Source organism: Chlamydomonas reinhardtii, chromosome 13 (genome assembly GCF_000002595.2).
Source record: "Chlamydomonas reinhardtii strain CC-503 cw92 mt+ chromosome 13, whole genome shotgun sequence".
NCBI classification, from domain to species: domain Eukaryota; kingdom Viridiplantae; phylum Chlorophyta; class Chlorophyceae; order Chlamydomonadales; family Chlamydomonadaceae; genus Chlamydomonas; species Chlamydomonas reinhardtii.
Genome location: NC_057016.1, coordinates 2,633,872 through 2,645,646, shown reverse-complemented (window position 1 = coordinate 2,645,646; position 11,775 = coordinate 2,633,872). Strand labels below are relative to the sequence as shown.

The window sequence follows — 11,775 nt, the reverse complement described above, 5'->3', positions numbered from 1 at the left end:
CAGACCAGGAAATCCGGGCTCGGCTACAACATATGCACTGTACTTAGTTTTTGGGTAGTTTACCAACACACTGACCTGCCAAGACAAGCGAACCCACGAACAGATGGTGGCCGACAGGGCTCCAAATAGCGTGTTGAGATTCTTGGCCCGGTTGTGGCCGGTGGAACGCACATCACGTTGACCTTTTGGTCGGCATGTTTCACCATGCCTGCGGTGGAGTCCACGGCAGCTATGCATTCTCGCGTGTGCTGCTCCGCGAGGTGCCCTCGCAGCCTCCAGCGGGCACTTCGGGCACTCAAACCCGCTCAATTTGTGTAAGGCGTGCAAATGTCCCGGCGAGCGAGGGGCAGATCGCGGCGAGGGCGTCCCGGAGGGGCCGCAGCACTCCACAACCAGCCGCCGACGCAACTCCCAGCCTGGACGTAGCTCCCAGCGATCCCGCTGCCGCACCCAGATCTGCGCATAAAGCGTGTGGAGATGCTGCGGTGGAGGTCTGTGGCGATGGCGCAGCGGCACGCCCACGGGAGCGCCTCCGCCGGGGGAGGCTCCAGCTGCTTCGCGAGAGCCCGGCTGCGGCAGTGACCTCACAGGCCCCCGCGGCGGCGCTGACCGTGCCCTCGGCCGCCTCCGCACCTGCTTCACCAGCCCGGTCGCCTCAGACGCCAGCATTGGCACCGCAACCACCGGTGCCACGGGCCCCACTTGAACGGGTGCCAGCACCGGCGCCGGCGCCTCCGCCTGCCGGGCCGCACCTGTCGGCGCGGCTGGTGATGCTTGCGGCGGAGAACGCGGCGTGCCTGTCCTCGCAGCAGGTGCGGCAGCTGGTGGCCGCCATCAGGCGCGCGGCGGAGGACCCGCAGCGGCGGCCGCTGCAGCTGCCGCCGGCTGCTGTTGACAGGCTGGTGGCGGAGCTGCGGCGGCGGCGGCAGCTGGCGGAGCTGCATGACCTGACGGAGGCGGTGCTGGGCGGCGGCGGCGGCGGCGGCGGCGGGCAGAGCAGTGGTGGCGCCGGCGGCGGCGGCTCCGCCGCCGAAGTGGCGGCGTTGGGGATGCAGCAGCCCGGGTTCTTGGACCCGGTGCTGGTGTCCTTGTCAGCAGCAACAGAGGCAGCAGCAGTGGCGGCAGCAGCGGGACCTGTCCAGGGTGGAGCAGCGGCGGGTGCCCCAGAGGAGGGCCTGCCAGCGGCAGTGGGCGGCTTGACGGGCGCAGGAGCGGAGGCTCGGGCAGGCGGGCGGGTGCTGTCAGGTCGAGCGCGGCGCGGGTCAGCACGGCAGCAGGCGGTGCTGTTGGAGCCGCAGCCGCAGCCGAAGGATGCGGCTGGTGGCCCGGCGGTGGCTCTGATGCAGGCGCGAGCTGGCCATCGGGAGGCGCCTGCGCCGGTCGCTGCCGGTCGCGTGTCAGAGCGGCTGCACCGCGGCGCATCCGCGGTGGGAGGTGGCGACCTGGCCCAAGGGTCCTGGTCCGGATCCGGGTCGTCTGGTGAGGAGCTGCGTCGCTTCTTCGACGAGCTGGCGGCGGCGGGCGGGCGACTGCTGCCGGGCGAGGCGCTGGCGGCGCTGGAGGCGTGCGTGGTGGTACGGGCGCTGCCGCGGCGCGATACCTTTGAGGTGCTGCTGCGCACCATCCGCCGCGCCGCCGCCACGTCAGCGGCAGTGGGCGCGGCGGGCGCTTGGGGGCCGCTGGGCGCCCCGGTGGAGGCGCCGGTGGCGGCGGCGCCGCAGCAGCCGGGGTTCGGGGCGTCGGCAGCGCATGCCGCGGCACCGGCTGGCACTGCGGCTGAGACGGCAGCGGGGCCGGCGGAGCGGTCGACGGGGGCGTTGCTCACACGGCCGCGACCGGTGACCACCCCTCCAGGGCCTCCCCTGTCTGCATCCTTACACAGTTGGCCCTTGGGGGAGGTGGGGCCGCCAGCGGCCGCTGTCTTCAACGCGCCGCCCGCCATGTCGCACGGCCGCTTCACAGCGCCAGCTGCATCGCCTCCGCTGGGCCTTCCTGGGAGTCTTTTCGGGGACATGAGGGGCAGCGGCGCTGCTGATAGCACCAGCAGCAGCAGCAGCAGCAGGTCGAGCGTGACCGCCATCAACAGCATCAGCAGCGGTGGTGGTGCCGGCGTGCCTCTGGCGCCGGCGCGGCTGGTGGCGGTGCTGCACGGCCTGACGCGGCTGGGGCAGCGGCTGAGTCAGCCCGCCTGGCGGGAGCTGCTCAGCTTCCTGCAGCCCCACCTGTCCTTCTCGCCCGCTCCGCACGCAAGCACTGCAGCTGCTACCAGCAGCAGTCCCCACACACACCACCATCACCACCACCACGCCGCACGGGCCACGCCGCACAGTCAGCACGCGCCGCCTCCGCCTCTTCCGGCTCCTCCGCCTCCGCCTCCGCCTCCGCCTCCCCAGCCGCTGAGCCACTACGACCTTGTCGACTTGGCTGAGGCTATGGCGGCGGCCGGCTGCAACCCCAGCACAGCCTTCCTGGCGGCGCACGCGGCGGCGGTGGCGGGCTGGGCGCGGCAGCTGACGGGCCGCCAGGCGGCTCGGCTGCTGTGGGCGTACGCGGCCCTGGACTACAGTCCGCCGCCGGCAGTGCTGGGCATGCTCGCAGCCACGGTGCAGGCACAGGTGCGCGGCGCTGTTCATGTTATTGGGAGGGAGGTGCTAGCCGTTTACGGAAGACGGGATGCCAGATGTCACCGGGGGCCATGGGGCATGACGCCAGTGGGTTTAGATGCTGTGTTTGAAGGGGCCGGCACAGCAGCGGCCCCGGCTGCCTGTTTGTCGATGGCGATGGGATAGGACCTCGTCGGGGTGCTCATACACCAACATTCACATGTTTAAGTACGGTATGTATGCGCCTGTGTCACAACGCAGGTTCACGGCGTGAGCGAGCCCCTGGAGGTGGCTCGCGCAGCCGCCGCACTGGTGCTGCTGGCGGAGGCAGCTGCCGACAGCGCCGCCGCCGCTGCCGCGGCTGCTGGCGCTGCCTCGGTCCCCGTCAACGGCGGTGTATCGGGCACCGGCAGCGAGACGGATGACAACGTAGCCACCACTGCAGGAGACCCTGGGCAACAGCAGCAACCACAGGGCACCAGTGGCGGCAGTAGCACCACCACCAGCAGCAGTAGCAGGCTGGGCAGCGGCTCTGGAAACGGGCTGCTACAGCACCTGTTCGAGGCGGCGGCGGCGTGCGTGCGCCACCACAGGCGGCTCTGCCGGGCGCAGCGCACCGCGCTGAAGGCGCAGCGCCGGCTGCTGTGGGCGCAGCAGCAGCAACAACAGCAGCAGAGGCAAAGCCGTGAGCGGCTACAGGTGCAAACGGAGGGGCATCTGCAAAACTCGGACGCGCCAGGGGCTGGCGCCTCGGCGCAAGCTGCTCCGTCGGAGCTCCTGCCCATGGACGACCTATGGTCTTGGGTGCCCAACCCCAACCTGTTGCTCGGCAAGCCATCCCCACCACCATCACGATCCCCACCGCCAACAGCTACGACAACAGCAGAGGCGACAGCCGCGGCGGACGCTGAGATAGCGACAGCGAATGCTGCCGCTGGTGCTGATGCTGTCGCAGCAGACGCGGCCAGCTTGGCAGGCCACGCGGCGGCGCCGCCGGTGCCGTCCCCTGCGGAGCGGCGCAAGCGCCAGGCGGCTGTGGAGCAAGTGCGGGCGCTGCGGCAGCAGGAGGCGCTGCTTGACTGGCTGGCGGCGGCGGCTGGGCTGCCGCTGGGCAGCAGCGGCTGTGTCACTGGCAGCAGCGGCATTGGTGGAGGCGAGGAGGCCGAGGCCGGGACGGCTGCTGGAGCCTCTGGAGCCGCTGCTGCCTCGGCTGCGGATACGCCGATGTTGTCGCCGTCACGGCCGCATCTGACCTTGTCGCAAGGCGGTGCCGGCGTGGTTCTGCGACTGGACTGGAGCTCTGCTGGACCCGCTGGACCTGCGGCGCCGGCGGCCGCGGCAGCACTTACGGCGCATGGCAAGGCTGTGGCTGAGTCGCACCGCCCCGGAGGCAGCAGCACCGGTAGTTGCAGCGGCACTGGCTGGCCGCCGCTGCTGCCCGAGCCGCTGACGCCCGATGGGCTGGTGGTGGTGTCACGCCTGCTATGCCTTCGCGGCCTGGGCGGCACCGGCAGTAGCACTGGCAGCCTCCGCCCTGCTGGGGCAAGCGCTACCATGGCTGCGGCTGGCGGCGGCGCCCTCAGTCACGGTTGGGCGGCGCACTGCTGGCGGCTGCTGGCGGCGTTGCCGCCCGACCAGCTGCGCCCTGCCGACCTGGCGCCGGCGGCGCAGCTCCACTGCCGCCTCTACGCCGCGCACCCGCGACTGCTGCACGCTGATGCAACGCCCTCAGCCCCCGTTGGTCCCGCGAGCGACGTGGCGGCGGCGCCGGCGCCGCTGCGGTGTCTGGTGGCGGCCGCCGTGGCCGGCATGGATCGGCTGTCGTACGGGCAGTTGGTGGGTCTGCAGGCGGCGGTGGCGGCGGCGGCGGCCGAGCCGGGCGTGCGGGCGTGGCTGCAGCGGCAACAAGAAGACTGGCAGCAGCAGCAGCAGCAGCAGCAGCAGGGAGGCGGAGGCGGTGGTGGTGGTTGGCTGCACGGAGATGCAGCTCTGCTGGCGGCTGCCTTGGAGAGCGCCGGTGTCGGCGAGGACAGTGCGGCGAAGGCGGACCCGGGCGCCTGGTTGGCCGCGCTGCTGAGTCCACCGCGCCGCCACCTCCAGCCAGCGGCGGCGGCGCCGACGGAGTCTGCAAGGGCTGGCGGCCGCCGTGCTGCCCGCTCACAGCCACAGGAAAACGAGCCCGAGCCGGAGCTACACTCTTCCACCCCCGCCCCCGCACCAGCAGCAGCATCAACAGCACACGCCATTCAGACTCCGCAGTCTCCACAGCACCCATCCGCCGGCGCCCCTGCAGCCGCAGCCGCAGCCGCAGCCGCACCCGCAATGTCACCTGCTGCGTCCGCCGCTGCGCTCACGTGTGCACCCGCCGCTGCGCCCACGTCTGCGCCCGCCGCCGCCGGCACGCTGCGCATCCTGGTCCACTTGCTCCGCAGCTGCGCGGACGCGCGCGTGTCGCTGCCGCCGCAGCAGCTGGCAGCCATGCGCGCCACGTGGCGCCAGCAGTTGCAGCTGCAGCCGCAGCCGCAGGCGCAGGCGGCGGCGCTGCAGCCGGCGGTGCAGGCGCAGCGGCTGCAGCGGGCGCCTGCGGCAGAGGTGCCGGCGGCGGTGGCGGCGGCCGTGGACGCTCAAGAGGTGGCGGAGCTGCTGCTTGCAGTGGCGGCAGCGGCGCCGAACGCGGGACAGGAGCGGGACGAAGCGGTGCTGGAGCTGGCGGTGGTGCTGGGTGATGCCGGCGGCGGCGCCGCTGCCGCAGCCGGCCTGCGGCGGCTGCCGGCTCAGCAGCTGGCCGAGGTCCTTCACACCGTGACAGTGGCGCTGGGCGCTGGGGTTGCCGCGTGGTCGCTGGCAACGTCGGCGACGGCGCATGCTGGGATGGGGACGGCTGCGGAGCATCGGTCGGGGCATGTAGGTCCGGCGCTGCCCCTGATGCTGCAGCACCAGCACCGGTCGCCGCGGCACCGCGCCGCCGCCGTGGTTCGCCTGGTGGACCCGCTGCTCGCAGAAATCCAGCGCCGCCTGCAGGGGTCCGCGGCCGCTGTGGGCTCCGCTCCAGTCGCAGGATGCGGATCCGCAGCAGCAGCACGACGAGCAGTAGCAGAGGGTGCGGCGGTAGCAGCAGCCTGGCCGCCGCAGGCCTGGCAGCTGCTGGTCCGCTCCCTGGCGCGCCTGGCCTACAGCGGACCCGCCTGGCCGCAGCGGCTGCGGCAGCGCGAGACTGCCATCGCCGCCGCGGCGCGCAACGTGGGCTTGTCTGCCGCAGCCCCCACAGCTGCGGTGGCGCTTGGTGCTGTTGCTCCCGCGGCGGCTGCCAACGGCGTTGCTCTGGGCGCGCTGGCGGCGCAGGTGAACAGCCTGCTGCTACCCGAGTCGCGCGGCCCGCCCAACGCCGCCGTGGCGCGCTACTGCCTGTGGGCCATCCGGCATCTGCTGGCGCCGCCGCCGCCTTCTGCGGGCTCCGCCGCCGCTGCTACAGCCTACGCTGGGCCAGCTCCGCCGCCGCCGCCGCCGCAGCTGGCGGCGTGGATGCGCTGCTTGGCGGGGCCCGAGGCCGCGCGCCATCTGCGTGCGATGCACCCTCGCGCCGCCGCCGACTGGCTGGCGCTGTGCGCGGCGGCCGGCGTGGCGCCGCCGCCGCCGGCCATGCGGCACGCGTGGGCGCAGCTGCGGCGCGCCGCCGCCGCGCAGCTTCTGAGCACCTCACAGCTTTGTGGCGTGGTGTGGTGCGCCGTGCGGCTGGGCATACGCGTGCCAAGAGACGTCCTGGCCGCCGCCTGCGAGGCGGCGGCTGCGGCGCACACGCCTGGTGAAAGTGGCACTGCTGCCGGCGCCTCCCTGGCTGTACCCGCAGCCCAGCAGCGATATCAGCATCAGCACCAGCACCAGCAGCAGGTGGACCGGCAGAGGCGCGCGCTGGCGTCTGACGCAGTGCGGCTGCTGTGGGCTGTCCAGTACGACGACCGCTACACGCCGCCGCTGCCCGTGGCCACGGCGCTGTGCGGCCTGCTGGCGGGCGCCTGGCACCGCCGCCCAAACAGCGGCCCGGGCGCTGGCGCTGGCGCTGGTGCTGGCGTTGGCGCTGGTGGGGTTGACACGGTCAGTGGTGGTGGTGGCGGCGGGCTGCTGCCGTCCGAGCGCTCGGCGGCGCTGTGGGCGCTGGCGCGGCTGCCGCGGCCGGGCGCGGAGCGGGCGGTGGCGGAGTCTGGCCTGGGCCGCGCGGTGGTGGCGCAGCTGATGCAGTCGGCCGGGCTCCACGGCGGCCGCAGCGGCGGCCGCAGCCGTAGCGGCAGCCCAGGTCGTGGCCGAAGCCGGGTTGCGGCGGCAAGCATGTCAAGCAGCGGCGGCAGTGGCGCGGCGGCTGCGCCGACGCGTGAGGCGCGGTGCCTATGGCGGCGTGCATTGGCGGTGCCAGCTGCGGTTGAGCTGACGGCCGCCGGCGAGTTGGAGCAGCACCGGCAGGAGCAGCAACGGCAGGAGCAGCAGCTCTCCCGGGGCGACCTGGTGCGCCAGTGCTGGGCTCTGGCCAAGCTGCGCCAGCCGCTGCCTCTGCCACTGCTCAAGTACCTGCTGGGTCGGCTGGCAGCAGCGGCAGCAGCGCCGCAGCCGCTTGATCCTGACGACTGTGCATCCGCGGTCGCGCAACCTGTCAGCCAGCCCGGCGCCCAGCCGACGGGTTCGTCAGGCCAGGCACACCTGCTCACGCCCAAGGAGGCCGTACAGGCCCTCTTCGCCGCCGCCAACCTGCGTGACGACAATAGCAGTAGCAGCAGTAGCAACAGCAGGGGCAGCAACAGCAGGGGCAGCAAGGGCAGCAGTATTGCTGGAGGTAACAAGGCCGGGGCCGGACCCAGCGCCGCGCACGTGGGCGCAATGGTGGCGCTGCTGCGGCCGGTGCTGCTGGCGGCGCCGCCAGCGGCGCTGGACGCGCGTTGCCTGGCCGACGGGCTGGGCGTGCTGTCGCGGCACCGGCACCTGCTGCAGCCAGCCCGGGCCGCCCTGCGTCGTGAGCAGCAGCCCCTAGCCCAGCAGGCGCACGCGCACGCGCACGCGCAGTGGGAGCGGGAGCGTCAGCCAGATGAGGGAGACAGTCAGGGAGAGGGACAGCAGCAGGCGCACCCGCGAACGCCTCCGGCGGCGGCTGCAGCCGCCGCAGCCGCCCCCGGCGGCGGCGGCTGGCGCTCCGACCCATGGGTTGTGGCGGCGCTGGAGCGCGCGGCGGAGCTGTTCGTGGCCTCGGTTGCGCGTGGCCTGGGGGACCGGCCCGTGCCGGCCGGCTGCGTGCTGGAGGTGCTGTGCGCCGCTGGCTACCTGCGCGCCCCCGTCAGCGCCCGCCTCGCAGCGGCGGCGGCGGCGCTGCTGCAGCTGCACATGCCAGAGATGGCGCCGGCGGAGCTGGCGGAGGTGGTGGTACTGTGCGCGGCTGGTGCGAGTGCGGGTGCAGGTGCTGGGGCTGCTGCTCGTGTTGCTGGCGCCAGTGATGGCAGCAGTGTGGCGTTGCCAACGGAGCTGTCGTGGGAGGCCCTGCGGCGGCTAGTGGTGGTGGAGGCGGAGGCGCGGCTGCGAGGCGGCAGCAGCGCGGCAGCGGCGGCTGAGGCTGCTGCCGCTGGCCCGGAGCAGGACACGGCTGAGGCCGTAGCAACGTCAGCCGGCGGCAGCAGTAGCAGCGGCCTCCTCGAGCCGGACGAGCTCGCGCGCGTTGTCATGGCGGCGACGCAGGCTGTAGCAGCCGACCTGCTGCCTGAGTCCGGCGAGCCAGCTGTTACTGCTACTGCTGCTGCTGCTACTACTGCTGCTGCCACGGTTGCCGTTGCTGCTGCAGCCGCCCCTAGCTCGCTCACGCAGCAGGTGGCGCTGCTGCAGCGCCGGCGGCTGCTGTCGGGCTACGTCATGGCGTTGGCGTGCCGACCAGGTGCGTGGTGCGTGGTGCCTGGGCGTGACACATGGGTGCGCTTGCACGGGTGCGCAGACAAATGTGCACACACACGTGCTTTCCCTTTGGGGCCGTGGCTGTGGACGTAGGGCGGTTTGGGTTGCTGCGCTGTGCAGCGTACGGGTAGTCAGGCCGCGCGCCACCTCTTGTGTCGTCCTCTGTACCCCTTCTCACAGCCTACACCATCTCACACTCTCAGCATATCCAGCATATCCAGCATATCCACAGCCTACACCTTCTCACACTCCAGCATATCCAGCATATCCTGATTTAATCGATATGTCCCCCTTCCCTCTTCCTCGCCACCAGACGAGCCCCGCATGGCCGCCATGAGTGCGGACCAGCTGTCGATGCTGGTCGAGGGCGTGGTGGCGGCGGGCGCCGCGCCGGGCGCTGCCTGGCTGCGCCGCGCCACCGAGCTGATGGCGGCGCCGCCGCGCCTGGCCGCCGCCAGCGGCCTGGGGCTGGCGCGCATGGCGGCGGCGCTGCTGCGGGCGGAGCACTGGCCGGGCGAGGGCTGGGTGGAGGCGTGCCGGCGGCAGGTGAGTGCAACCTGCGTTGGGGAGGGGAGGGGAAGGCTGGACCACGGGACAGGACGGCGCGTGCTGCCTTATATTTCAATAGTAGCGAGCTCGCACACCAGAAAGCGCCCTCGATCCATTCCTTACGCGCTGCTAACATGTTTCGCCCATGCCCCTGCTCTTACGCGCTCAGGCGGACGCCCTGCGCCTCGCGGGACGGCTGCCAAAGGCCGCGGCGGCGCAGCTGCAACGGGCCCTCACTGGCCTGCGCACCCTCGACGCCGCAACAGTTGCTACCCTGCCAACGCTCACCGCAAGCTCTGGCACCACCGCCGCCTTCACCTCCTCCTCCTCCTCTGCGGCCTTGGACGCAGTGCACCAGCACACCGCCAGCCGCCCGCCACGCTCCCAGCTACAGCCACAGCAGCAGCCGCAGCCGCCGCAGCATGTACAGCCGGAGCAGCTACAGCCCGAGCTGCAGCCGCTGCTGTCGGAGCTGCTCGAGAGCGAGGTGCACCGCATCATGGGTCTGGCACGCGGCGTGCACACCGCCTTCACCGCCGCCGCCGCGGCCGTGCTGCGCGCGCCGCCGGCGCACGCCTACCTCTCCGGCCCCGCTCCGGACCCCACGCGCGGCGCTGCCGCGGCTTCCGCCGCCTCTGCTCAGCAGCCCGGTGCAGCCGGACTGGATGCAGCCGGCGCAGCTGCTGCCGGCGCCGACTCGGGCGCCGCGCTGGCGCTGCGGCCGTCCGCGGCCTTCTCCAAGCTGCTGCTGCTGTACCGGCTGGCGGAGGCGCGGGTGGAGCAGGTGGTGGCGCTGACGCTGCGCGTGGCGCTGCTGCAGAGCGCCTACACTATGCACATGCTGCAGCAGCAGCACCGCGCCGCGCTGGCGGCGCAGCACGCGCGGATGCTCCCGGCGCCCTCGTCGCCGGGGCGGAATGGGCAGCGCCAGGAGGGGCTACGGGCGCGAGAGGCGCAACTGGCTACCAGTGCCACAGGCGCCGCCGCCGCTGGTGCCGCTGCTGCGCTGTACGGCGGAGGCGGAAGCGGCGACGGCGCAGCGGCCTGGCACGGCGGCGACGGCCCGTGCCCACTAGTCGCCGCGTGGCCCCGAGCCAGCGCGTCGGATGCTAGACGGGGCACTTCAGGGCGCCCGCTGCCGCCGCCGCCTTCAGGCTCGTCGCTGCGCGTGGCTCCGGCGTCGTTGGAGCCGCTCGCCGCAATGCTGGGGTTGCCGCCGCCGGGCACGGCGCTGGGTCGGGCAGACGCCACCGGAGCTGCGGGTGCGGCAGGCGGCGGCGGCGGAGAAGGTGGCGGTAGCGGCGATGGCAGCAGCGGCGGCAGCAGTGGCGGTCGTGTGCGGCTTCACCGCCAGCGGCGGCCGCACGGGCCTGAGGCTTCCGCAGCCTCTGAGCCGTCGCTGGTGCCGCCCACAGCCGCGGATGGCCAGCAGACTACCGGCAGCAGCCGGTACCCTGGTGGCTGTGCCTTGCCGCCCTTCGCGTTTGGCGCGAGCATGGTCGGCGGGAACAGCAGCGGCAGCAGCGGCAGCGGCAGCGGCAGCGGCACGGGCTGGAATGTTGCTGCGGATGCGTCGCGGCTGGGCGGGGCGCTGTCCGGCGCGGGCCCCGGCGGTGCGCTGCAGTCGGCTCCGGATGAGCAGCTGCTGGTGTCGCTGCTGCACCTGCGCAGCCTGGGCATGGTGCACCGCCGCCTGTACGACTAGGACTTTAGGCGGGACTGCGAGGCAGGGAGGAGCCACACATTACCACGCCCTGGATAGCTGGATAGATAGACAGATGGATAGCTCGATGTTTGGCGGCGTTGTTTTGTATTCCTATGGACCGGAGTTGTATGTACGGGTGTACCGTAGTAGTCCGATGCCGATGTTTGGCTCCAGCAGGACAGAGGGGTCTCCAGCGTCCAGCGTTAGATACAGCTAGGCAGGCGTCTTGGGCGCGGGATAAGTAGCATGGTACTTGTGTGAGGGAAACAAAATGGGAAGTGGTCGATGTTGGTGCCGTGGTAAGGCCGGTGCGCGTCAAGCACTGACAGCGAAGTGCAGAAACAGAAGGCGAGACGTTGGCGGACCGCTCGCTCTTAAGCTGCTTTGGCAGTGACGGTCCGTGAAGCGGTCCGGTGCTGTAAAAGTGGCACGGAGTCGATTTGGGAGCTCGCCTTTGCATGGATGCTGATAGTGCCCGAGGCTAATGAAGATGAATGCTTACCGTATTGCATAGCCAGTCGTGTTGGCGGAGGTTTGCTCCTTTGGGTGCGCTTGTTCCTAAAGCGTGCAGCCATACGGCATGTCACTTGTACTAATGCACAGGCGCTCCAGGCTGCATTTGCGTGCCTGCGAAAAAGCGTGCTGAAGGCCAAACAGAATCTGCTTGGACATGAGTGTCGATGCCGGCCAGGCTGCCACACACGGGGCCTGGCCACCAGCAGAAAGGATCATGGCCACACCGCACGTGTCGTGCCTTGTGCCGAAACACGGACCGCCAATTGCTCAGACTGCCAACTGGAGTCGTGCGTGGTGGGCCTTGTGTATGGGGGCACAACGGCGCTCGTAGTGTATTAGAAAATGCGAAGGGAGAGAGCTGTGGGGCCAGTTAGGGCGAGGAGTGGCGAGGCGAGGCAGGCGCATGGGGAACTGAGTGCCTAGGGCAGGGGTGCCCTGGCCTAGCGCCTCATGTAAGCGCACGCGATGTCCTGCACGGTC

The 11,775-nt window shown here is 71.6% G+C and overlaps 1 protein-coding gene across 1 annotated transcript; it reads left to right on the top strand.

Annotated features, from left to right (window-relative positions):
* Positions 1–61: 61 nt before the first annotated feature.
* CHLRE_13g581500v5 (uncharacterized protein) lies at positions 62–11,763 on the top strand. Its single transcript, XM_043069577.1, has 4 exons — positions 62–2,615; positions 2,865–8,508; positions 8,839–9,071; positions 9,244–11,763. The coding sequence occupies exons 1-4, from the start codon at positions 195–197 to the stop codon at positions 10,777–10,779; spliced, it is 9,834 nt and encodes a 3,277-aa protein (XP_042917552.1). The 5' UTR covers positions 62–194; the 3' UTR covers positions 10,780–11,763.
* Positions 11,764–11,775: the final 12 nt, after the last annotated feature.